This window comes from Pleuronectes platessa, chromosome 23 (genome assembly GCF_947347685.1).
Source record: "Pleuronectes platessa chromosome 23, fPlePla1.1, whole genome shotgun sequence".
In the NCBI taxonomy this organism is placed as follows: domain Eukaryota; kingdom Metazoa; phylum Chordata; class Actinopteri; order Pleuronectiformes; family Pleuronectidae; genus Pleuronectes; species Pleuronectes platessa.
This window is the reverse complement of record NC_070648.1, coordinates 15,935,923-15,960,735: the sequence shown is the minus strand read 5'-3', so window position 1 is coordinate 15,960,735 and position 24,813 is coordinate 15,935,923. Positions and strand designations below refer to the sequence as shown.

The following is a 24,813-nucleotide window of genomic DNA, read 5'->3' as shown; positions in this document are numbered from 1 at the left end:
TCAAATGTGAACATTTTAACAGAAAAGTAAGCGCCTTGTTAATGTATTGTACGAAGTTTTTTTTATCAATGAAGTATGAGGCGGTAAAGAAACTGCGGTTGTCTTTTTGACACCGCAGTTTCTACAACACATCCACAGCTCAATTTTTAACACATAACAGCGGTTTGCAGCCACACCTGCATGTAATATTTGGCACAGACATTCCGACAGGATGACTCTGAATAAGAGTGATGATCTTTTTTTTTTGTAGATAAACTTTTTTCGGGAACCAAATAATTGAAATGGATATCAGAGGGAATCACATGTCAGACAGAAAGAGACAAAAGTCAAGTTTGGTTTTAGGATTGAATGGAAACATTTGCCAGACAGATGTTAAAATGTAGAATGAAAGTTTTATTTGTTTTTTAATTTAAAGAGACACAATAAGAAAACATTAAAATGCTATCTTTCTCTACCTGATTGAGTTCTGCTCCAGAAATGAAAAATTAGAGAGATTATTATTCCCAACATTATATGCTATTCTAATACAATCATTGAAGATATTTTTGAAATTACAGTAAAAGTTAGTTCCGACATTGCTGCTGTGTAGAATATATTTCATTCCCCTTTTGTAGAATGGTACAAACGGCAAGTGGCTTGCTTTGAAATTTCTATTCTGGTTTAAAACCAGTACTTTGGTCCATTACAAGGTGGTGTGTGGTCTACAAAGTTCATTTTCTGAAATCCATTTGTAAACCCAAATAAAATATTGAAAGAATTGACAAAGCACAGTAATGTTCTCTGAATGATAAACCCTAAAACTTCTCTCCAAAACAACTTATCTCTGAGTCCTACTGGTAATTCAAATGTTGAGTATGTATGTATGTATGTATGTATGTCAGTCTATCCAACAATGAACTTGTGGAGTGAGCATTTTAACCTTGTGGATTAACTAGCTGGGCTTTGTAATCCTACGCTTAGATAAACTCTCCAGATGTGTTTGGAATCCCTGCGATTCACATCTGTTAACAAGCTGCAGGAGAAAGCTTTTTGTTGAAAAGGGCAGGAACATCAGTGGGATTTAAATTACCAGATTCTCTTGGAATGGTGAGCAAATTACACTGACAACACTTTGTGTCAGTGGGTTCAATCACAACAGTCTATACAGTATTTTCCAGAGTAACTAGTTCTGCTCTGTCCGCCTGATGAAACAGCCTTTCTGATGTCACATCAAGTGTCATCTGATTAAAACTTTTAACTCCATGAGGCTATGAGGTTAGTCTTTCCCAATACAGTTTCGTATAATAAATGAATGGAGATTATTTACAGCTACAAAAAATACATTTTGTATAAGTAACATAGACAAAGATGAAAAAAACCTGATGTGACTCACTAAAAAGCAGCTGATAACAGAAAAGGCCTAGATTTAAGAGAATTGAAAGTTGTAGCAGACAATAAATATTTGTGTTGAAAAAACGCTCAGTAAAATATGTATTTATCTCTAAAACGCTTCAGGTATTTATTGATGTGGCACATTGACAATTGTGTTACAGAGAAAATGAGCACTGATGAGCCCACTGTATAGACTCTACATAGAACTGTCCAAACAGTGGGGAGGGGGAAGGATTTCAGGCACAACCTAAGTCTCTGTGGCATCTTATACCTTTGCTTATTTAGCAGGTGTGACCCGATACTGAGAGGTAGGTCAGGTGATTCTGTACACATTTTTTAACCTGCATTAAACAGCTGCCTGAAAGCCTTTAATGAGCTGAGACTTTAATGGTCCCATAAGACCATATTGTTCTGCGCCTCGTTCACTGGGACGACTTAAATCTAGAAATGTAAAAGAAACTAAATGCCAGTAGAACCCCATTACCTCCACCCTGCCCCCACTGCACTTCACATTATTCATGACAGCTTTCATTCAGATTATATATCTTGTGATGCACAGCTGGGGAAAACTTCACGTACAACAAAACAAGGAGAGTACACTGCAAAAGTTTTTGGTACATCGATGCACTGATCGACTGCAGACAGTTCAAACTAAAGACTAAAAGCATCCATTTAAAACTAGATTCTACAGAACTTACAAGAATAAATTCAACATTCACAATATAGATCAAATCAGTCTGTGTAAGGACTCCTTTCTGAAGCTGCAATACATTCACATTGAAATTATGTCCTATTTTGAAAATAGATTTTTACAGATGAAAGTCAGTCTGAGCATATCGCTTCCTCGAATTGGCTGTAAACTTTTATAAACTGACTATAACATGTTTGTGGTCCAATTACAAAGACAGCCATTATCATTTTCATTAATATATTACCGTAGTTACATTATCCTAACAGAGTAGCATGTTTCAGGATTTTATGGACCAAAAAAAAAAGATTGCTGTTAAAAACCATAGGATCTACCCAGTCCGAATATAGAGCAGCATATGTCCACGATTATTTAAAGGAGCAGTCTGAGGTTGTGGGGCCTCTGTTATTGCTTCATTACCCAGAATCTGACTGTTGATTAATATCAGTTTCGATTTTCAGCACAGAACAAAATTACTTTCAGCACACGTTTAGCTTAGCTTAGCACATACTCTTTCTGACCAGAACCTAGCTGGCTTTGGAGACAAGCTTTCTAGTTATCTACATGGCCAAAGGTATAGACGGCCAAACCTTCCGGCAGTATATGATATGTGTAATGATTAATGTGCTGCTCTTCAGTCTGTGTAATAGCCAGAGGTCCAGTTTATCCTGAAGGTGTTGGCTGCAGCTGGGCTCAGGGCTATTTGCAAGGAGGTCATGGGAAACAGATAAACAGACAGTGTGCACAAGGTCGAACTGGGACTGCTGCAGACTCTTCGTTTCCAGATGGAGCTGAGTTGGAACTTTTCTGACTGTGATGGCAAACAAGTGTACATACAAATGTAGCCAATCAGAGGTTTCCTTACTGACAATCCAAAATGACACGTGAGCTGCCGTATACAAAAAAAAACAGTCAATGATGCTTTAATAAAACCCTTAAACCTTCATATGTAATTACAACAAAATCACCCAGACATAGGAGAGTAAAAAATATCCCACAGACTTAAATTAAATGCAGGCTTGGAGAAAATGTCTTACGAAAAAAAATAACTGGTAAGTAATCCAGTGAAATGATAAACCAGTGAAATGAATAACCGCTGTGGCTTGACGAGGGCTTTTCCTTTCATCATCTCTGCAGAGCAGCATCTTTCCACCACGTCAACACCACTCCTCCTGGCCTTTGATTCTACTCTTCTCTGCTCCTCCTTCCATGGAGCCTGGACTGATCGATGAACACTGACGAATGTATCTTCATTACAACATTCCTCTCCACGTCATCTGACAGGACAGACAGAGTAGGGATTGGCATAACATGCTTTGACTGCTTCCAGTTAAGAATAACAGAACTGTATCAGGGCTGTTTTGCCTCACACATCTATTTTGTGCACAAATCTAAAAGTAAGGTTTGTTCTTTATCATCCTATATTACACTGTGTTACACTTTATAGTTTGCTATGCTAGGGTCAGAATCAATATGACGTTGCTGAAAACAGATTGTGTAGAAAACAACTACTACTCCTGCTTACTGCTGCTCTATCTCAGGTTATCAAATCTAAAGTGGAAAGCTCTAAGTACAAGTGTGAACACAACCAGACACATAATTAAAATAAATCCAACAATGCACATGGGCAGCTGTGGCTGAGCAGTAGAGCGGTCATCCTCCAACCAGAAGGTCCGGGATTCGATCGAAGTCTTCCCATCTGCACGCCAAAGTGTCCTTGTGCAAGATGCTGAACCCCGAATGGCCCCGAAAAAGTGCTGCCCATAGAAGCATTGTATGAATGTGTGTGTGAATGGGTGAATGGCAAACTGTAGAGTACTGTGGACTATAGTGGCATCCGATCTTGATGGTGGATCATGATTGTGGTGGCTGCTGACCATGGACTATGATTAAAACAAGACTGCTTGATATATAATATTTCTCCTAAGATACTCAAGCATTACTGACAATAATCCATCACTTCATTTACCTTTAGTTATGCTACAAAGTGTTTATTCTTTGCAATACTGCAAATACCCTTATCTGGCTGATGTTCTCCTTTACACTTGATATCTATTGCACTTCTGTCCTTCCTGGGAGAGGGATCCCTCACATGTGGCTCTCTCTGAGGTTTCTATGTTCTTTTTCCCCTCTTGTTGAGGGTTCAGGGCAGAGGATGTCACACCTTGTTGGGGATTTGTGAATATGTGCTAGTCGAATAAAGTTATATTCACTGTACTGTAAAGTGTGGTCATCAAGACTAATACTAATACGATTTGTTTTGCAAATTGTTAAACTTAGTTCCAAAAAAGAGCTACACACAAACACATTGATTCACTGCCCTTCCTGGCTCCATTTCTACTTCTCTCTCACACATTAGGGCCCGCGCACATCAGGTCTGGTATAAATTTACTGAAAAGTTCGAGTAATCGTTACATGGTCTGAAGGTGGCGTGGCGTAAAATGTTGATGAATCGCCATCAAAACACAAGGTTGTTGTATCTTGGACATACATGGTCAAATCTACTCCAAACTGGAGATACAGTGCCTTGCATAAGTATTCACCCCCTTTGGACTTTTCTACATTTTGTCATGGTATGACCACAGATTAAAATTTATTTCATCGTGAGTTTATGTAATGGACCAACACAAAATAGTGCATCATTTGGAAGTGAGGGGAAATATTACATGGATTTCACAATTATTTACAAATACAAATCTGAAAAGTTTTGAGTGCATATGTATTCACCCCCTTTACTGTGAAACCCCTAACAAAGATCTGGTGCGACCAATTGCATTCACAAGTCACATTTGCAAGTCACATAATTAGTAAATAGGGTCCACCTGTCTGCAATTTAATCTCAGTATAAATACACCTGTTCTGTGACGGACTCAGAGTTTGTTGGAGATCATTACTGAACAAACAGCATCATGAAGACCAAGGAGCTCACCAAACAGGTCAGGGATAAAGTTGTGGAGAAATATGAAGCAGGGTTAGGTTATAAAATAATATCCAGAGCTTTGAACATCTCTCTGAGCACCATAAAATCCATCATAAGAAAATGGAAAGAATATGGCACAACCGCAAACCTACCAAGAGGAGGCCGTCCACCCAAACTGAAGAGTCGGACAAGGAGAAAATTAATCAGAGAAGCAACCAGGAGGCCCATGGTTACTCTGGAGGAGTTGCAGAGATCCACAGCTGAGGTGGGAGAATCTGTCCACAGGACAACTATTAGTCGTCTACTCCACAAATCTGGCCTTTATGGAAAAGTGGCAAGAAGAAAGCCATTGTTGAAAGGGATCCATAAGAAATCCCGTTTGTAGTTTGCCAGAAGGCATGTGGGAGACACAGCAAACATGTGGAAGAAGGTGCTCTGGTCAGATGAGACCAAAATTGAACTTTTTGGCCTCAATGCAAAAAGCTATGTGTGGCGAAAACCCAACACTGCCCATCACCCTGAGCACACCATCCCAACAGTGAAACATGGTGGTGGTAGCATCATGCTGTGGGGATGCTTCTCTTCAGCAGGTACAGGAAACTGGTCAGAATAGAGGGAAAGATGGATGGAGCCAAATACAGGGAAATCCTTGAAGAAAATCTGATGCAGTCTGCAAAAGACTTGAGACTGGGGCAGAGGTTCATCTTCCAGCAGGACAATGACCCTAAACATACAGCCAGAGCTACAAAGGAATGGTTTGGATTAAAGAATGTTAATGTCTTAAAATGGCCCAGTCAAAGCCCAGACCTCAATCCAATAGAGAATCTATGGCAAGACTTGAAGATTGCGGTTCACAGACGGTCTCCATCCAATCTGACTGAGCTTCATCTTTTTTGTCAAGAAGAATGGACAAACCTTTCCATCTCTAGATGTGCAAAGCTGGTAGAGACATACCCCAAAAGACTTGAAGCTGTAATTGCAGCGAAAGGGGGTTCTACCAAGTATTGACACAGGGGGGTGAATACTTATGCACCCAACAGATGTCAACTTTTTTGTTCTCATTATTGTTTGTGTCACAATAAAATTTATTTTGCACCTCCAAAGTACTATGCATGTTTTGTTGATCAAACGGGAAAAAGTTTATTTAAGTCTATTTGAATTCCAGTTAGTAACAGTACATAATGGAGACATTGATGATGAAGTCCTATGGAAACTGTAGGCATGTTAGTGGCGTGGCATCAAGTTTTAATGTGACGCTGCAACACACGAAATTAGTGTAACTTCAGTGTACATTGTTCAATCTCCCTTAAAAATGATGTATGTAACAACAGCCAAATAGTGACTGGTGCTGGCGACAGGAAGTGACGTGTTTTTTACTTTAGACATCATGCTCCTGGCTGGTTGGCAATATAAATCTCAAATGTGCTCAGAATAGTCATAAGACATTCATCGTACTTCATGGTCAGAATTGTGACTTTTCCTCAAACCGTTTAACTACAGAGGTGCAGCAAAGGTTGACGCTTAATGATTTGAAATCAAGATGATTGAGCTGTAGTTGTAAGTTTTAATCACTAGAGGGAAGTGTGATTCCATGGTTTGCCCAAGTGTCATAGAGCTTCCTTCTAAGAGCTATAAATAATTCATTCTTTCCTGTATTTCAGGTTGATAATGTGTTGAAATCCATATTAAACTTACTGATGTGTGTCAAATAATGTTCAGAGACAACTTTCATCAGCCTGAAAGAAACATGTGTCAAATTCACTCAGGGTCATAGCACCACCTACTGATTTGCCGTGAAATGGCAGTTTTTTGTAAGTAAAAACAAGAAGTGACGATTTTATCATTCTTGCGTTGCCCAGAATGTATGCAACACAGAGCTGTTTTTTCCCAGTCCTTGTTTGACCGTCGCCCCGCGGCCGCATCAGGCCCTGTCATGCACAGGTGTAAGGGCCCGACAGTGCTACTTGCAGCCTTAGTTTCTGGTTGTTTTCATTCCTATACGTTTGTGTTTGTTGTTTGTTTTGCATGTTTGTACACAAGGTTGCACAAACAAACACTGGACTGATAACCATGACATGTTGTGGAATAAATCTCAGGGAATAATTCATGGATCCAAAGTGCAACCTATCTACCTGCTTATCAAATCTAAGGATCTAAAGTCTAAGGATATTTTGTGAGTACAACTTCTGATCTTTAGAAAATATCAATAAAGGAACTCAATGAAGAACTGAGTCTAGCTACACTACCACTATGGTTTCTTTTTGGTGACCTCTGCATCCCACCACTTTTGAGAAAGGGATCTGTTGGCAGAAACTGAATATAAAATAATAATATTCCTAGAATCAGCCCTTTATATATAAATACTTTATATTTACTGTACATCAGGAGTGGGTCCTCTCTAGGGAGGCCGTCATGTTTTATCAGTTGTCCAAACTGTACATCCCAAACACCTTTTGTGTTTTCATGACAACTGACCGCTACCACAGGTTCTCTCTCACATTTGAAAGGGGAGGGGGAGGGGTGTCAGCTGCAAAATGCAACTTCACCACTGTCCCTAAATTGTACCCAATGAACCTTTAAACCTAGTTTTATATACTCCTTACCATTGTACTTTTATATTTAGATACAAATTTAAGTTAATTATAAGAGGTTATGTCATCATGGAGAGCTTATTAGAAACTCATATTGTTAAAGCTGTTATCTTACCTGCAGTATGCCTCTTGGACATGTTCCAGCACCAACACTTTACACTTTCTCTTGGCTACTTTGTCCAATGAAATGAGGGTGTGGTCAGGGGGAAGCTGGGTGGCTCTGCCCATTGAAGGTCCCATAAGTGGTGTGATTCCCCGATGCTCCATCACACTGCCTGTCCTGAAGCAAACAGAGACACCGTGTCATGGACATGATGACACAGGAATGGTTAGGTGTAGGGATGAATGGGTTACTGGTATCATGATTAACCACAAGCAAATTCTCGACGGATAGTATTACTATATGAAATTAAAATTATCATTAAAACTGCAGATGATTACCACAGTGTAAAGCTCATGATAAAAACTGTCCAGCATCAACCCCAGTGAGCGACGGTGTCCCAACCAGATACACGCTTGCAAAGTGGGATTGTTATGCGCCTGTGTGAAGTTCACCAAATATTTGTTTGATTCGCTCCAGAGTTTATGAAGCAGTATTTATCCACATTGAAAAAAACGTTTGCTAGAACACAGTTCACCTTAGACAAACAACACGAGACGTTGTGAAATTCAGGATCTGACATCATCCTTAATAACTAAATAAATGTGAATGTCAGTTTGTGTAAAGAGTGACAGAGACAAGCAGACAAGCACGCACACTCAGAGAGGAGAGAAAACTTCTTCCCACAGATTTTGAGGCAACGCAGTGTGTTAACTTCATTGTAGCAGAAGAAGCAATGCCTCGCTAATCCAATAACACATAAATTATGTGTTATTATAAAGATCAGATCTACGAGTGAGTGATTAGAAAAGAGCAGAGGAGCAGAGTCACTTGTTGACCAGTACGGCGTAATGCACATCAATGCAGTGGTGCTGCCAAGAGGGGGCCAGCGGGGCCACCGGATACTGTAAAGGCTATAATCAGAGTTTTTCACCACACACGGTTCAACACAAAGCAGTGATACGAAAACATAGGAAGGCTGAACCGGGATTAATCAAAAAAATCCAATTTAGTCTCTGTACCTAATATGGTTTGATCTGGCCGACTGTTGGTGGGAGAAGCTCTGAGATCGGCCCAGGGTACGTGTCTCTAGAAGCTCACCGGCTACCAAGCTTGATGATAATGGAGATTTCTTCAGGGGTGATCGAGGAGGAGGAGTGGACACAGTAGCTGTGAGCTGAAGCTTCAGTTTCATATGCTGGCTTAACTGTAGTGTTAAAAAGGAGCAGGATAAGAGAAGACAAGATGGAAGAGCACTTCATTAATTCAATTATTGTATTCAGCATATTTATATTGTGAAACTAAAATATGTTTTTTCCCAACTTATCCACTTTAAAGTCATTTTCAGACAGGACGTCTGCACAGTTGGGTCCATACTTTCTCAGGAGTTTGCCTTTCAAACATAAACATGGGAGCAGGTGACTCTCTACCCAGACGCACTCACAACAACACAGAAATCTCCAAAGCATTCAGGTAAGGGGTGAATGTAGTCTTCAGCTGTGGAGATCACATATATTTATTTACAGCACATCAGCAAAGGCGTATCATCAAAAGCTCTCTTGACATCTTCATCTGTGTCTTCTACATGTTTGGCACCGCCTTTTCCTCCTGAGATGTATTATTTTTTAATGTTTGCGTCGGTTTCATGTTCGAAACGTAAATCTATACGCCCAGTCGCTTGTAGTGAATCCCCCAGTGCATCTGCTATATTCTTACATTGGCTCACTCAGGAATTATCCACAGTTTTAACAAAGGGGCTGGGCGGAGAAACCCCGGAGAAAGTCCGGAGCCTCTCATTCAGGCAGTTGCGTTTTCACACACAGCCCCTCCGGAGAATGTCATGAGATTATCCAGAGTTCAGAGCATGTTTGAAAGCAGCTTGAGTTTTATCAAAGAGGTAACTATACGCCTGTCAGCAGGTTTAGCCTATAACAGTTACAAAGTCCATATTGTAGACTTAATACTTTAGGCATCTATAAACACATGTGGGGTGTCCCTTTATTTAATCCCTCTGGGGTGAGAAATCCATCAATCTCAGCGCGGGGTATTACTTGGGTAAAATGTTATTTACTTCACTTGAATCAATGTCAAAATTATACTGTATAAATGTTTTGACTGCTTCTGATTTTTCGAATACAATAAAAAAAAAATCAAATAGAATTTAAAATTCTCCTTCTCAATTACAAGATAATTCATCATATGGCACCATCACACCTCTATACATTTAAGAATAGGCTTAAAACCTTCCTTTTTATAAAGCCGTTATTTAGAGCTGGTTTAGGTCTGTCTTGGCCCAGCTCTAAGTTTTGCTGCTTTAGGTCTAGAATGTCGAGGGTCAAATGACAGGTGGAGCATTTCTTTCCTCTTCTCCCTCATTATCTAATTAATATCTTATCAATATATGTTACTGACTGGACTTCTTTCCCGGAGTTATTGTGCTTTATCGCTTGCAGATCGAGGGCAACATCCTGGATTATGATAATGGATCATAGACTGTGATCATGGACCATAGATCATTATGGTTGTTCACGAATCACACATCGATGGAGATCGTGGATCATGATCGTGGATCATGATGATAGATTGTCGATAGTGGTGGCATCTGATTGTGGACTATGATTACAACAAGATTGCTTGACAAACACTACGCCTACTCACATTCCATTACTGACAACTACTTCTCAATTAATTTGTCATTGTTGCTCCTTTCATCTCTATTAGACATTTTCTTATGTATAAATACTTGAAACATAGACACAGTTTTCCATTGTGTTACAAATTGTTTCGTTAATCAATGTAGTTGTTCCTTACTCTTGTTGAGGTTTAAGGGGAGAGGATGTTGCACCTTGTTAAGCCCTATGAGACAAATTGTGATTTGTAGATATGGGCTATACAAATACAATTTGATTGATTGATGTCAAAGTTGTTCTGTACCACAGGAAAACTTGCAGTGTACTAAGTATATTACTCAGTGTGTAACCTCGCAAATGTTCAGTACCTCAAAGAGTCCAGTTCTGAGGATCTGGAAGGCCACAGTGAATGAGAGGGTGGAGCCCTTGCTACACTGTCCCAGGTTGTTGATAGGAGACTGGCACACCACTGCTTCATCCCTGGCGTCCTGCTGATGACTTTGAGCTGAGGAAATGATGGATGGAGGAATAGGGACCAAGTGGGGGGGAGGGAGTAACAAGCATAGATAGGACAAAGCATACACAGTTAGATTAAGACAGAACTCTAAGACTCAGATTGCTGTGGTGCTTTATCTTTCAAGCTAGAATTTCCGCCATACGATTATATGCCTCAACCTATCCTTAAGTTAATGTGTTCACGGTGACTTTGACCTTTACCCTTCAAATTCGAATCAGGTCATCCTTGAGCTCAGGTGAATGTTTGTTCCATTGAAATGGGTGTTCTAAATCCCTTTCACAAGAACATAAAATCACTGTGACCTTGACAAGCGTGGAATATCTATATTGCAGTCCTGGAGTCAAACAGCAATTTATGAAGGGCATTTTTTTATCTTATCATACAGTAACAGCAAACTATCCTGGGCTCCAAGTGGCCTGTGTGGCTGCTGGAACTGATCAAATAAACCTCTGTTAGTTCCCACCAACACATATATTAGGCCTCTGGGGTAAACTGTACATCCATGTACTTTTGGGTTCTTCTGCGAAATTACATCTCCTGTCTTGTGTAAACACTCAATCATGCTACTCAGAGAACCTGATGTTATGCAAATAAACTAAAGTTATCTTTTATGGCATTCCTTTGATGATTCCCTATGGGATATACTGACTCCCGGATTGCGCTATAAACCATCTAGGAACCAATCCTACTATTACACTTATTCTTGTGCAGCACCTTCCCCTCCAGCCACCATTACACTTACCACTGAGTGAGCTAAAAAGGGAGATTTAACATTCAGCCAGAAGCTAGCAAAAGTAATAGGTGAAGAACAGCACCCTGCTGCACAAATATCCTGAATGTAGACACCTATGTAACGTACCAATGAAGAGGTCATAGCCCTTGTAGAGTGCAGCTGCTGACCAACTGATGGTTGTAAGCCCTTACAGGCATAAACAAGTCCATTTGCCCCAACTATCCAACTGGGAAGTCTCCACGTAGAGACTTGTTTTCCCTTGGGTAAAATTTCATTGAAGACACAAACATCTGGCCAGAAGTTCTAAATACAGCTGTTTTTCCAAATACTTCCGCAGAGCCTTGATGTTGTAGCAATTCACCTTGCTGAGAATGTAAAAGGGAAAATTACATACGCTATTCTAAAGGAGCAAGGATGGATCTGTCACGCTGTGTACGGGCGCCGCCCACTGACCATCTTACAATAAACGAATAATACTTTATAATCTTGTCATCTGGCCCTAAAACATTTAAAGAATATATATTATAACGAAATTAACCCAGAAGTTGGCATTTAATGATCTGTATTTCAATAAACCTAACTATACACAAGTAGCACCTGGACGTGTGCCCGCAAACAAAGACGGGATAGTGACCACAACCACTCAACCTCAAACAAATCACATACATCAATATCACCCCCACACCCCAGGTTCATACAATCTCTCAGTTCACCAATCGAAATAGTTTGTCCCTTATAGCCTTGAATCCCCAAAAACTTCCCTAAGCCAAGTTTAAGCAGGTGTGGCATTGAGAGATTGCCGCAAACAATAATATAGAAATATTCCAAGCTATTCTGACCACCTCTGATCGCCTAGAAAAAGGGTCCGATCCTCACGGTAATCCCTGAAAGTTTAGCCAAGGCAATAATCCAGTTTATTTGGAAATAATCCCTTGTAGGTCCTCAGGTCTGCAGTTTCACCGAACGTCGCTGGTCGCTCACCGGCCCAAAAAAACAAAACAACCCCCGTCGAGACATCAATTCCCCCCTTTTATAACATTCTGATATAAAGAAACAAATATATACACATTAATACCCACAATAAACAAATACCGATGAAGATCCCATCCTTTATCATTATAATTTCAGGCTTCTGACAGATAAATATGCAAAGACTATAATATATCCAGGTAACAAGAGCAGATTAACTGTCCTCCCTAACACATTTACTGTGCATATAAAGTGCACTAAGGTGACCTTTACAATGGTACATAAAGAATTTAACCAAGACACACACTCACACCATCAGGTTCATGCAAGCATCATTTGCAGAAAGCCTAATTCCCCCCACCCTCTTTGCAGAGGTAAAGGAAATAAAACATGACTGAGTCGTTAAAGTAACCATATTCATATCCACCTGCCAAAGGGGTTCAAAGGGTGTCTGCTAGATAGCTTCCAGAACTATTGGCATATCCCATTAATAACAGTAGCAACAACAACTGCAGCTTAAGTTAATATTGATGACGTGAAACAACTTGACCTCATTCAAAGATCACGATGACCTGTGTCAACAGAAGGAAGACCTGATGTATGGAGCAGAATATTTGGTGCCATTCTTCAGGATGTGGAGGAGAGAGACTGGACAACAACATCCTTAATTCTTTAATGAGTTGTGCTAATGACATGCCAGACTAAAAAAAGTTTGTGATAGATTCTCTATATTCTCAGATTCAGTTTCCTACCTTTTAGCTAATTTGTGCATTTTTTTTAAGTTGGCAGTGAAATTTTTTTAACATTATTTTAAAAAGATGAAACTACAATTAGTAAATGGATCAACTTCAGCAGTTACAACCTTTACAGGTAAGTTTTTACCAATGTGACATGAAGAGTCTTCAATTCTAAACAGCTAGAACTGTACAACCTGAAGTTCACCTGGATTAAATGTGTGTATATCAAATGTTAACTTCTGGTAAAACCTCGAAATGATGTATTAAATATACAGACTCTTAAGTATTTACTTAACCTCTGATATAAACATTTTTAAGCCACAGTTTATGTGATTGAACAGTTTGTGTTTAACACACATACCCAATATGATTAAACTGAACTAATAATTTGATTAAAACAAAAATGTAAAAGGCCTGTGATTAATTTCAAATTCCAACAATACGTTCTTCAAAATGTTCTTGTATGATTACACTACTGTGCATGTTGCTGCCGTTACTTTTTTAACAGATGTGCAGAATCATGAGTAGTAAAATAGAGTTTCACGGATACATTTATTATACATTGACCTACATTAATGCAGTCATATCCAACAAAAATATTAATACAGTTGTGGATAAAGGTGAACATGATCGTCACTGTATAAAGATTAACCTGTGAGTGACTTTAATTTATAGGCTGCCTTTTGGCCAAATTATTAAGAAACACTATGCAGATGACATGCAATTATATATTTCCCCAATGATCGGAGACCCATTGACACATTGCCATAATGCCTCAAAGATATTGGTTTCTGGATGTCTAGCAATTTCTTACAGTAAAATAAAGATAAGATAGTAGTCCAGGTTGTCAGGGGAATAAGAAATAGACAGCAGACCCTTATCATCACTATCTCTGGATAGTGTCAAACTGTCAGAAACCTTGGTGTTACCTTGACACCGACCTCACTTTCCAGAGCCATATCAACAACATAGTTAGAATTGGATTTTATCCTATTAGAAATATTTCAAAAGAAAGGAGCGTTCCAAGAAGACACTGAAATATTTGTCCATGCTTTTATTTTCAGTCGGCTAGATTACTGTTCACAGAAACCTGTAAAAAGCATCCTGATCAGCTCAAGCATCCTGAAGCTTGAGTTTTAACTAGAAATACAACACCTGCTGAAGTCCATACACAATTTTAGAATTGATTTAAAAATGTTAAGGACCTACATAGTCTGGCATCACAACATCTTACTAACATGCTTGTTAGCTATGAACCAGCTCCACCGCTTAGGTCATCTGGAGCAGGTCGCCTGGTTATTCCCCAGGTCTCAACAAAAACTGGTGAAAGTGCCTTCAGGTTTTACTCACCAAGCCTATGTTAGGTGGACTCCAACACTTCGGTATTTCTAATCTAAACTATTAACGTTCCTTCATAGCTGTGCTTTTCAGTAGTTTTAATTGTATTTTATATTTTTATTAACATTTTTTATTTATTTATTTTTTAACAAAATCCTCCTTTTATTTTATATCTTACCGTCTTCTTATCTTACTATTTTATCAACATGGTATTCTAGCTGCTACTTCTGTCGTAGCTAACAGTCTGTGCAGCCCATTGTGAGTCCAACTGGAATGAGATGTGCTGCATAGATAACATTTTGATTGCTTGCTTTGTCACTACATGACTTTTCAGTTAATTTAAGCTGATTAAAGTGGCGTTACAAAAGCCAAACCATGAGTCAGGCAAAGATTGAATTAATAGTCGATGCTTGTGTTGAATAATTCAATCTTATCATGTGGACATTTTTATCTTTCTGATGAAGTTGGAACAGTGTTTCAAGTCTGCTTCTCACCTTCAGAATTCCAGATCAGATGGACGGCAAAGTCCTGCAAGTTGTTCAGGAGGGTGTATTTTACCCAGAAGTGCTCCAAAGGCCTGACTGCCCTTGGACAGGAAGCTGTCATCACCAGCTGAGGACGATCCAAGCGAATACTGGGCAACGAGTAATAACTAGAGATATATCTGGAAAAAAAGGAAACAAGTATTTTTATGTCCTATCACGCGGCTAACACTTTGACTTGTTACAAGTGAAACTAGTTTTTTTGACATAGTAATGCTAGTGAGTCAGAATGCACAACAGATTGATAATGGAACTAGCTCACATAAATAGATTGCTGTGGTTTCTCCTACTACTGGTGTATCTCAATAAATGAGAATATCATGGAAAAGTTCATTTATTTCAATATTTCAAATCAAATCGTATAACTCATATTATATAGATTCATTACACACAGAGTGAAAGGTTTCAAGCATTTATTTCTTTTAACTTTGATGAGTATGGCTTACAGCTAATCATAATAAAAAAAAAGTATCTCAGAAAATTAGAATATTACATAATACTACATAATACAGAAATGTCAGCCTACTGAAAAGTATGTTCATACATATATGCACTCAGTACTTGGTCAGGGCTCCTTTTGCATGAATTACTGACTCAATGCGGCGTGTCATGGAGCTCATCAGCCTGTGGCACTGCTGAGGTGTTATGGAAGCCCAGGATGCTTTGATAGCGGCCTTCAGCTCGTCTGCATTGTTGGGTCTGGTGTCGCTCATTTTCCTTTTGACCATACCCCATAGATTCTTTATGGGGTTCAGGTCAGGCGAGTTTGCTGGCCAATCAAGCTTAGTGATACCATGGTCATTAAACCAGGTATTGGTACTTTTAGCAGTGTGGGCCGGTGCCAGCTCCTGCTGGAATATGAAATCAGCATCTCCATAAACCATGTCAGCGGAAGGAAGCATGAAGTACTCTAAAATGTCCTGGTAGACGGCTGCGTTGACTTTGGACTTGATAAAACACAGTGGACCAACACCAGTAGATGACACGGCTCCCCAAATCATCACCGACTGTGGTAACTTCACACTGGACTTCAAACAACACAACAATATTTACTTTCATCTGAAAAGAGGACTTTGACTGAGCAACAGTCCAGTCCTTTCTCTCCATAGCCCGGGTAAGACGCTTCTGATGTTGTCTCTGGTTCAGGAGTGGCTTGACACGAGGAATGCGACAGTTGTAGCCTATGTCCTGGATACATCTGTGCGTGGTAGGCCTTGATGCACTGACTCCAGCCTCAGTCCACTCCTTGTGAATCTCCCCCAAATTCTTGAATGGCCGTTGCTTCACCATCCTCTCAAGGCTGCGGTTATCCCTGTTGCTTGTGCACCTTTTTCTACAACACTTTTTCCTTCAACTCAATTTTCTATGAATATGCTTGGATACAGCACTCTGTGAACAGCCAGCTTCTTTAGCAAAGACCTTTTGTGGTGTACCCTCCTTGTGGATGGTGTGAATGACTGTCTTCTGGACAACTGTGAAGTCAGCAGTCTTCCCCATGATTGTGTGTCCTACTGAACAAGCCTTAGAGACCATTTAAAGGCTGACCAAACCTTTGCAGGTGTTTCGAGTTAATTAGCTGATTAAAGTTGGACAACGTGAGTCTACAATATTGAACTGTTTCACAATATTCAAATTTTCTGAGATACTGAATTTGGGGTTTTCTTTTAGCTGTAGGCCATAATAATCAAAAAAAAAAAAATTGAAACGCTTGAAATATTTCACTCTGTGTGTAATGAATCTATATAATATATGAGTTTCACTTTTTGAAATTAATTATCGAAATAAACAAACTTTTCCATAATATTCTAATTTATTGAGATGCACCTATACACACTATGCATGGCATTCAAGTGGTTAAGTTGACAGAACACCACTGCGAGGCAACAGCAACATGAATGCTAATAAAATCTAATTCCAACTATAGGCTGGCAGTTGTTTGAGGTAATGCGCTACATACAAAAGCATAATGAAATTATCAAACAGTTGGAATATTAAAATTACATTATAAAACTCCAAAAACTCAAAACAAAAAGTCACTATATATGAATTATCTTTTGATGAAAATAAGTCAGAAAGCCTGCTTGGAACATGGTTTGTCACAGATCTGTCATAACACATTTTTCTATTGATGTTTTTCTTTATGATTTAAAAATACACAAAAGCATAGTTGTACCATTAAGCGTGTATCATGTTGTCCAGTGCACAGGCCATAAAACATGGGAAAAAACTGACTGAATGTTAAAACAAAGGGTAATTCTTGAAACAATAAATGGTAATACTCCTACATTGTTTTCATAGCACTCTGAAATGTCCGTAGAGATTTGCTACACGTTGAACAAAAGATGACCAGTTACCTTGTGAGAGGAAGTGCTGGAGAATACCATTGTAACACAGCCACCAAAGGGATTTCCATACCCTACGTTTAAAAAGATAGAATAAATTCACTGCAACACATTTCATACAGATTGTGCCAGAAAGTTGAAAAAAAGTTTCATGAGTGTATCAGACGCTTTCTCTGTCTGCAAATATATCAGTAGGACTCAGTGATCCTAATCACCATAAGCACACATTTATTATGACTCTGCCACACACACATCATCTACCAGAAGTTTTAATTAAAGCACTCAATGAAGATTAATTTGCTGCATAAGATAGTCGCCAGCTTATTTTCTGTTTCATCCTTTTGTTAAAATCTTGAAGTAAAGGAGCTGACATGACCTTCCTAATGTCTCCTCACCTCACTGGAGTCCTCTTCTGGTTTGTTTTGAAGCTGTAGCTGAAATAGAAAGTTCTGTTGCTCCAGGGCACCGAGCGTGCTTGGTAAGCGTGATGACTCACTATCTATCCGATAGAATGACGCCATGGTGACCTCAGCTGATTGGTGGCTGGTGGGATAAGTATATATGGGTCATAAGTGCATCAATGTTTTTTCAAAGATAAAAATGTTTCAATGATATACATAACATAGGATAGATTATTATTCATATAGCTGACTCTGCATTGCGGGGGAACTGATGCATGGATAGAAAGATAGATAGACAGACAGACACATAAATGGTTTAAATGTATTTTTTTCTTCTTTTTTTAGTCTTGATGACCACTCAGTATAGTTTGCCAGTAACCCATTTACAGACACATTCATACAGTGAATCTATTGGCAGCACTTTTTTTTTGTTCTATGAGTGGCAATTCGGGGTACAGCATCTTGGCGTGCAGATGGGGAACACTGGGGATTGAACTTCCAACCTTCTGGTTGGAGGACGATCGGTCTACCCATCAGCAATAGCCGCCCCACATAGACAGATAGATAACCACCAACCGGGCACTTTATTGGGCACACCTGTTCAATTGCTTGTTAGCACAAATAGCTAATCAGACAATAACATGGCAGCAACTCAATGCATTTAGGCTTCTACTCGTGTTAATTAATACAGTTCTGAAGGTAAAAGGTGGTCCAACACGGTACTAGCAATGTGTACCTAATAAAGTGGCCGGTGAGTGTATAATTCTCTATAATACATCTTCCAAAGTCCTCAACAAACATCATTCAATCCAGAACTCTGCTACCTGTCTGCTAACCAACACTCACTCCTGTGATCACATCAACCTGTTCTCCAGAACCGCCACTCCAAATTTGGAAGTTTTCCTTAATCTGACAGTTTACATTATGGGCACATACTTACCACACATTGTCAACTATGAGCACTGAACCATCTGGCATCATCGGAAGATAGGACAAGTTATAGTTGGGAAGGATCTTCATGTCTCTTACACACATCTCCTCCTGAGAGCTGCAGTTCACCACTTAGGATATAAGAGGAAGGAACAGCAGCTGATTACCCAGTCATGGTGACTTAATTCTATTTGGCTGCGTCAATTTCAGTTAACATTCTTGCTGGCTCAATGGAATACAACCATGTGAACATGGTTAGTAACACATGTGCTTCTCCTACTATGACAAAGAGCCTTGGGACCACACACACAAATGGGTTACTCATATATAGTTGCCAAAACAATTACTATGGTGTTGTACTGTATGCTAGATGATCAACTTACTCTTTTTCTTGCTGGAATTTAAAACTAGAGTGGACAGTATCTTTTATGTTCAAACGTTGTTATTTAGCTGAGGGCGGTATGGCATTAGCTAACTTGGAGGAGACTGCGGATTGTATCTGTGAATATGAATGGTTTACCTTTAAGAACTGTCAAGTGTTTTCCAGACACGGTCAGCTGCTGACACTGGACGCTGGGAGGTGGCAGAACATTCAGGGTGGTGTTGACTGGCAGTCAGATACAAGACAAATACAAAAAATATATGCACTTTACATAACTACAGTTATTCAGCAGTCACATAGGACAATTTTAATGACATGAATGGTGTTGACAGATAAATAATTGTTTGTACCCTGTGCCTTGAAGGTGCTCAGGTCCTGTCTGAAGGTGTGTGTTGGGCTCCTGAGCTGCAGAAGAGTCAGGTAGCCATGTTCCCTCACTTCCACATTTTCTTCCTCCTGCTTCCACAAAGTCACCATGATCTGACAGCAAAAAGAGGCACACAAACACAAAAAGACCAGGGGCCTCATTTACAAAACATTGTGAAGGATTAATTCTAAAAGTGGACATGCGAAGGCAGACAATGGCTTACACAAATATATTTTCTTATTTATAAAACCATGTACACCTGAGGGCAACGGGCCTGATTCACCAACCGTTCCTATATTTGTTAGCCTGACGTTGTCATACTCACAATTCTAGTCAGAGTGTGAGTCTGATACCGCTCCATTGGGCTGTGATTATGGGGCGTGTTTCAACCGAACCAGAAAAAAAAATGCCTCTTCGCTCAATTGGATAGACCTACAACCAATCAGTGCAACGTAGTATGTGACGTATGTAAAGCGACGCATAACTGTTGTTCACAGAGCTCAACTGCACGCATGCTGGAAGAAGTAGAAGAAGAAGATCAGTAAAAACGATTTTTGCCAGTGTTGTAAAAATAATTTAGGATACATGGAGATCTTACCAACACGATCAGCATTTTTGAGAGAAACAGTAAATGGGAGTCGCTACGCGGCAGGCATGTTGGTTGAAAACCAATTCAACCCAAGCGTACTTTGATGACGTGGTTGATTACGTTACCGTTGATCATCTGTCCATCATCGTATAAAGCCCGCCCTGACAATCTGATTGGACCGGTCGATTTCGAGCCAGGCATAATTTCTCCCCAACGGAGCGACTCCAGACCGAACTTCCCGACCTCAAATGTTGTGGGCGGGGCTAAATTCGTCTGGCATCCAGGCTATATATTTGTTCTTGTGTAATAACAAAATCTCTGCAAACTGAAAAGCACTCTCACGCACTCTTGACAACTGAAACAATCAGTTTTTTACTTTTAACTTTAAAGTTTTATAGTAAGATTTTACAATAATATGTTATCATTTGTATCTTAAAAAAGACCTGTTTCAGTGTTTCAGACAGAGTTCCCACCACGAAGGTCCTCTTTGCTGGCTTTCAGAGACATATGTGAATGGGCCAACTATTCAAATATGTGATTTACAATGAGCTCAATGCAGGCACAGGAGGCCACATTGAATGCCTGCAACTTTGCATCCAGGATTACTACAAGCAGGACTGGAAGCTAGTAGACGTAAATCTGCCTGTTTTAAACCTACGAAAAAAAGGCCCGAACAAACCTGCATGCGGAAGAAGTGAACTATTGAGATAGACATCCCAACTTGGGACTCCTTAACCAATCTGAGAAATTGTTACTAACTACCATCTTGGTTCACCATCATCTCCCAAGATGAACCGATGCCAACAACATTGAAATAAAGTAAATTTATACACAGTATAAAGAGAAGAGCTGTGAAACATGTAATGTCTCACAGTTTACATGTTCGTATCATCCAAACCTCTTTGCTCGTATATTCATGTGTCTTACCTTGGCTTTGAGTGTGTTCACTGGCAGCTTGTCCAAAGAGACTGTGAGGCAGAAGATAACCTGGTCATCTAACACCAGAGCAGACTGCAGGGGGATAAGAAAGAGGACACAATGTTCAACATTAGAGAGGGTGTGGAGACTATAAGTGAATTTAAGCCTACAAATAATGAAAGGTTCAGTGTGTAGAATTTAGTGACATCTAGTAGTAGACACCTCCCCTTTCAAACATGACAAAACTAACTGGATGTTGTTGATGATAATAATAAATATGTTAGCTATATATTGCTTCTTGTGTGTCCTTTTCCTTTCTAGAGTAAAGATAATCCTGAAGCCATAATATTATTATATTATATTATTTGATGTTAGCAGAGGTTAGCAACAACCAGGGGATGTTAGGGACATGCCTTTAGTTGTGTTCCAGGATTTGAATTGCAACAGCATCACAAAACCAAACCTGGCGGAACGTTGAGGCTAAAGGGAAGTTTGACTGGCTACTGGCATGTATGGCAGTACTATGAAAGTAGATCAGACATAATTACCTCTATGCCTTTTTAAACTAAACACCTACTGTTAAATACTGCACTGTTTTTAAGATTCTGCTACTCACCTTTAAGGCAATCCACCAACTCGCTCCACCATACCTTTCTGAACTCCTGCACGTGGACACCCCCTCCCGCACCCTCAGATCTTCTTCTTCTATTCACCTCACTGTACCACCTGCACGTTTGTCCGTCTTCAGCTGCTCTGCCCCCCGCCTCTGGAACTCCCTCCCACCAGACATTCGCAACACTGACTCTCTCTCCATTTTTTAAATCACCTGTAAAAACTCATCGATTTAAGCAGGCGTTTTTTATTCACTATTAATTTCATTTTATTTATTTTATTGATGTTTTTGATACGTTGTTTCTTATGTTGTGTTTTTTATCTGCCGTGCAAGGTGAGCTTGAGTTCTATGAAAGGCGCCTATAAATAAAATGTATTATTATTATTATTATTATTAAACCTCCACCACAAGCCTGTGACAACAACATCTCTCTGCTGAACCAACTGAACAGCTTATTTGCACGTTTCGATGCACGAAACACCACCACTGCACAGAAGTTTATTGTGGTCGTGATTTTAACAACGCCAAGATGAGGAAAATCCTGCCGAGATACCATCAACACATCAGCTGTCCTACGTGTGGTGCGAACACACTAGACCATGTTTGCACTTCCTTCCGGGATGCGTATAAGGCCCTCGCTTGCCCCCCATTCGGCAAATCGGATCACATCTCAGTTCTGCTGCTGTCTTCCTATAGGCGGAAACCTGTTCCCCAAAAAACTAAAATCCTCTACCTGAACGACTACCGCCCAATAGCACTCGCCTCCAAAATTATGAAGTGTTTTGAGCGGCTTGTCAAACCCTTCATCACCTCCTCCCTCCCTGACTCACTGGACCCTCTTCAGTTCGCCTACAGGCCGAATAGGTTGACAGCAGATGCCATCTCCCTCACCCTCCACACTGCCCTCTCCCACCTGGACCAGAGGGACACATATGTGAGAATGCTGTTCATCGACTACAGTTCAGTATTCAATACCATCATACCCCTGAAGCTTGTCACCAAGCTCAGAGAACTTGGGCTCAACATCGCCCTCCCTGATTGGATCCTGAACTTCCTGACAGGCAGACCCCAGGCGGTGCGAATAGGCAGCACCACATCCTCCACCCTGACTCTAAACACCATTGCCCCCCAGGGCTGTGTGCTCAGTCCTCTCCTGTACTCCCTGTTCAAGCATGACTGCGTGGCCACCCACAGCTCCAACACCCTCATTAAGTTTGCTGATGATACAACTGTCATAGGCCTGATCACCGGCGACGATGAGAAGGCCTACAAAGAGGAGGTCAGAGCCCTTACATCTTGGTGTCAGGACAACAACCTCCATCTCAACGTCGGCAAAACAAAAGAGCTGATCGTTTACTACAGGAAGAGACAAGGAGAAGAAGACGCCCACCTGACCTGGACCCATCACACAGACCCCATCAGTAAGTAATTCAGACAGCGCCTCTTCTTCTTCCGCAGGGTCAACATGGAGGCCAGGATTCTCTGCAATTTCTATAGGTGCACCATAGAGAGTATCCTGACTGGCTGCATCACCGCCTGGTGCGGAAGCTACACCACCCTGAACCGTAAGGCTTTACAGAGGGTGGTGAAGTCTGCACAGCACATCACCAGGGCGGAGCTACCATCCATGGAGGACCTCTACACCCAGCGGTGTAGGAAGAAGGCCAACCGGATCATTAAAGACCACTATCACCCTTAACCATAAGTAGATAGGAGACAATGTGAAGGTCAGTGAGTTTGTAGTTTAAGTTTAATTAAATATACCCCGATAAATTTACAATAAATGTACATGACATTGTTTTATGGCAACACATCTTAAAATGTGTATTTAATCCATCTTACCTTAACCGGTTCCTTCCCATCCAGTCGCCCATCAGACGCCGGGTTCTTGTGAACGAGAAACGTGTTGCACGCTTTGAAGGTCCGGTTGCTGTCGGTGCATCCGGATTCCCTCTCCCTTAGATCTTTTTCCTCGTCGTCTTCGCTGCAGCTGCTCTGGAGGTCTGGTTGCCCCTCACCGTGCCTCGGCTGCCGGCTCTCAGCGACGCACACACTCGCCACAGCAGACAGAGATCCCAGCTGGTCCTTCCAGGGTAACCCACTGGAGCGGTCATCCCGGAACCGCAGCACCAGCAGGAACTGGACGGTCTCGCCGAGGTAGACGTGATTTCGCCGCGGAAGAGTTGCGTACTCCGCCGGATCCAAGAGACTCGATATTGGAGCGGCAGGAAAATACATGAAATACTCGCAAAGTGGTTCCATCATAGCAACCACTAATTAGAGTCAGCTAACATTAGCTTACTGTGAACCACCTGCTGCATTGTCAACAAACCAATGCTGCGATATTTTCATGCGTGAAAACAAAACGCATGACCATGCGTCTGAAACAATCTAACATCCAAATTCCGTAAGAAACATAATTCAAGTCACATTCAAGCGATACGCATCCACCTTCCCCGCTACACTTCCTTTAACTCTTTTACTAGTCCAAACAGAAACAGGATGTTTAGTAGATTACCAAAACAGAGCGAACACCAGACCAAGCTAATCTATCACCAGAGGAGACTACATCAACAAAGCTGCGTAAGAGACCAAAGCAGCAGCTAACAAAATATTGTCATTTAAAGGACCAGTTTGTAAGATTTAGGTAAAAGCATTTATTGGCACATATGGACGATGAAAAATGTATCAAGTATAAATAATGTATTCAATAAATGCATAAATATATAAGGAAATAAATACACTTATGAATAAATAAGCTTTTATAATTTTATAGGACATAAATAATGAAATGTCTTAAATTTATTTCCACATTCATTAATTTCTGTATTTCTGTGTCCGTATGCTAATGAGAAAGTCCGTCCTATCCTCAGTCTCTTGCTGGATTCATCACAGCAGTGTGATGATCCAGTTCGGCTACTTCTGCCTTTCAATGCTGACTGGTGTCCAGTAGAGTTGCCATTTGCAATGTTGTGACAGTTCAAACTTAAAAAGAACTAGTTAAAAGTTCAGTTCATGCAGATGAAAATTAACTTTTTATCGGGATGATTTAGGTGACAAACTTACGATCATGTGTTTAGTAATTAATATGGTGTCAGGCAGTGGCGGTTTTGGGCATGGGCGAACCGGGGCGGC

The 24,813-nt window shown here is 40.4% G+C and overlaps 1 protein-coding gene across 3 annotated transcripts; it reads right to left on the bottom strand.

The window, feature by feature from the left end:
• Window positions 1-372: 372 nt before the first annotated feature.
• On the bottom strand, window positions 373-24,232 carry LOC128430130 (trafficking protein particle complex subunit 14). Of its 3 annotated transcripts, none has more exons than XR_008333956.1 (12): window positions 23,521-24,232; window positions 21,075-21,158; window positions 19,542-19,671; window positions 19,330-19,416; window positions 18,820-18,940; window positions 17,874-18,021; window positions 17,491-17,552; window positions 15,089-15,258; window positions 10,669-10,805; window positions 8,693-8,877; window positions 7,686-7,845; window positions 373-3,336 (listed from the first exon to the last, which is right to left on the bottom strand). XR_008333956.1 is itself a non-coding variant. In XM_053416099.1 (12 exons), exons 1-12 carry the CDS (start codon window positions 23,941-23,943, stop codon window positions 3,333-3,335), a joined length of 1,716 nt encoding a protein of 571 aa, XP_053272074.1. In that variant the 5' UTR covers window positions 23,944-24,231; the 3' UTR covers window positions 373-3,332. The 3 variants fall into 3 exon arrangements, 1 of the variants encoding a protein (XP_053272074.1); XM_053416099.1 differs by having other exon boundaries at window positions 7,686-7,850; window positions 23,521-24,231; XR_008333957.1 differs by lacking the exon at window positions 8,693-8,877 and having other exon boundaries at window positions 7,686-7,850.
• Window positions 24,233-24,813: the final 581 nt, after the last annotated feature.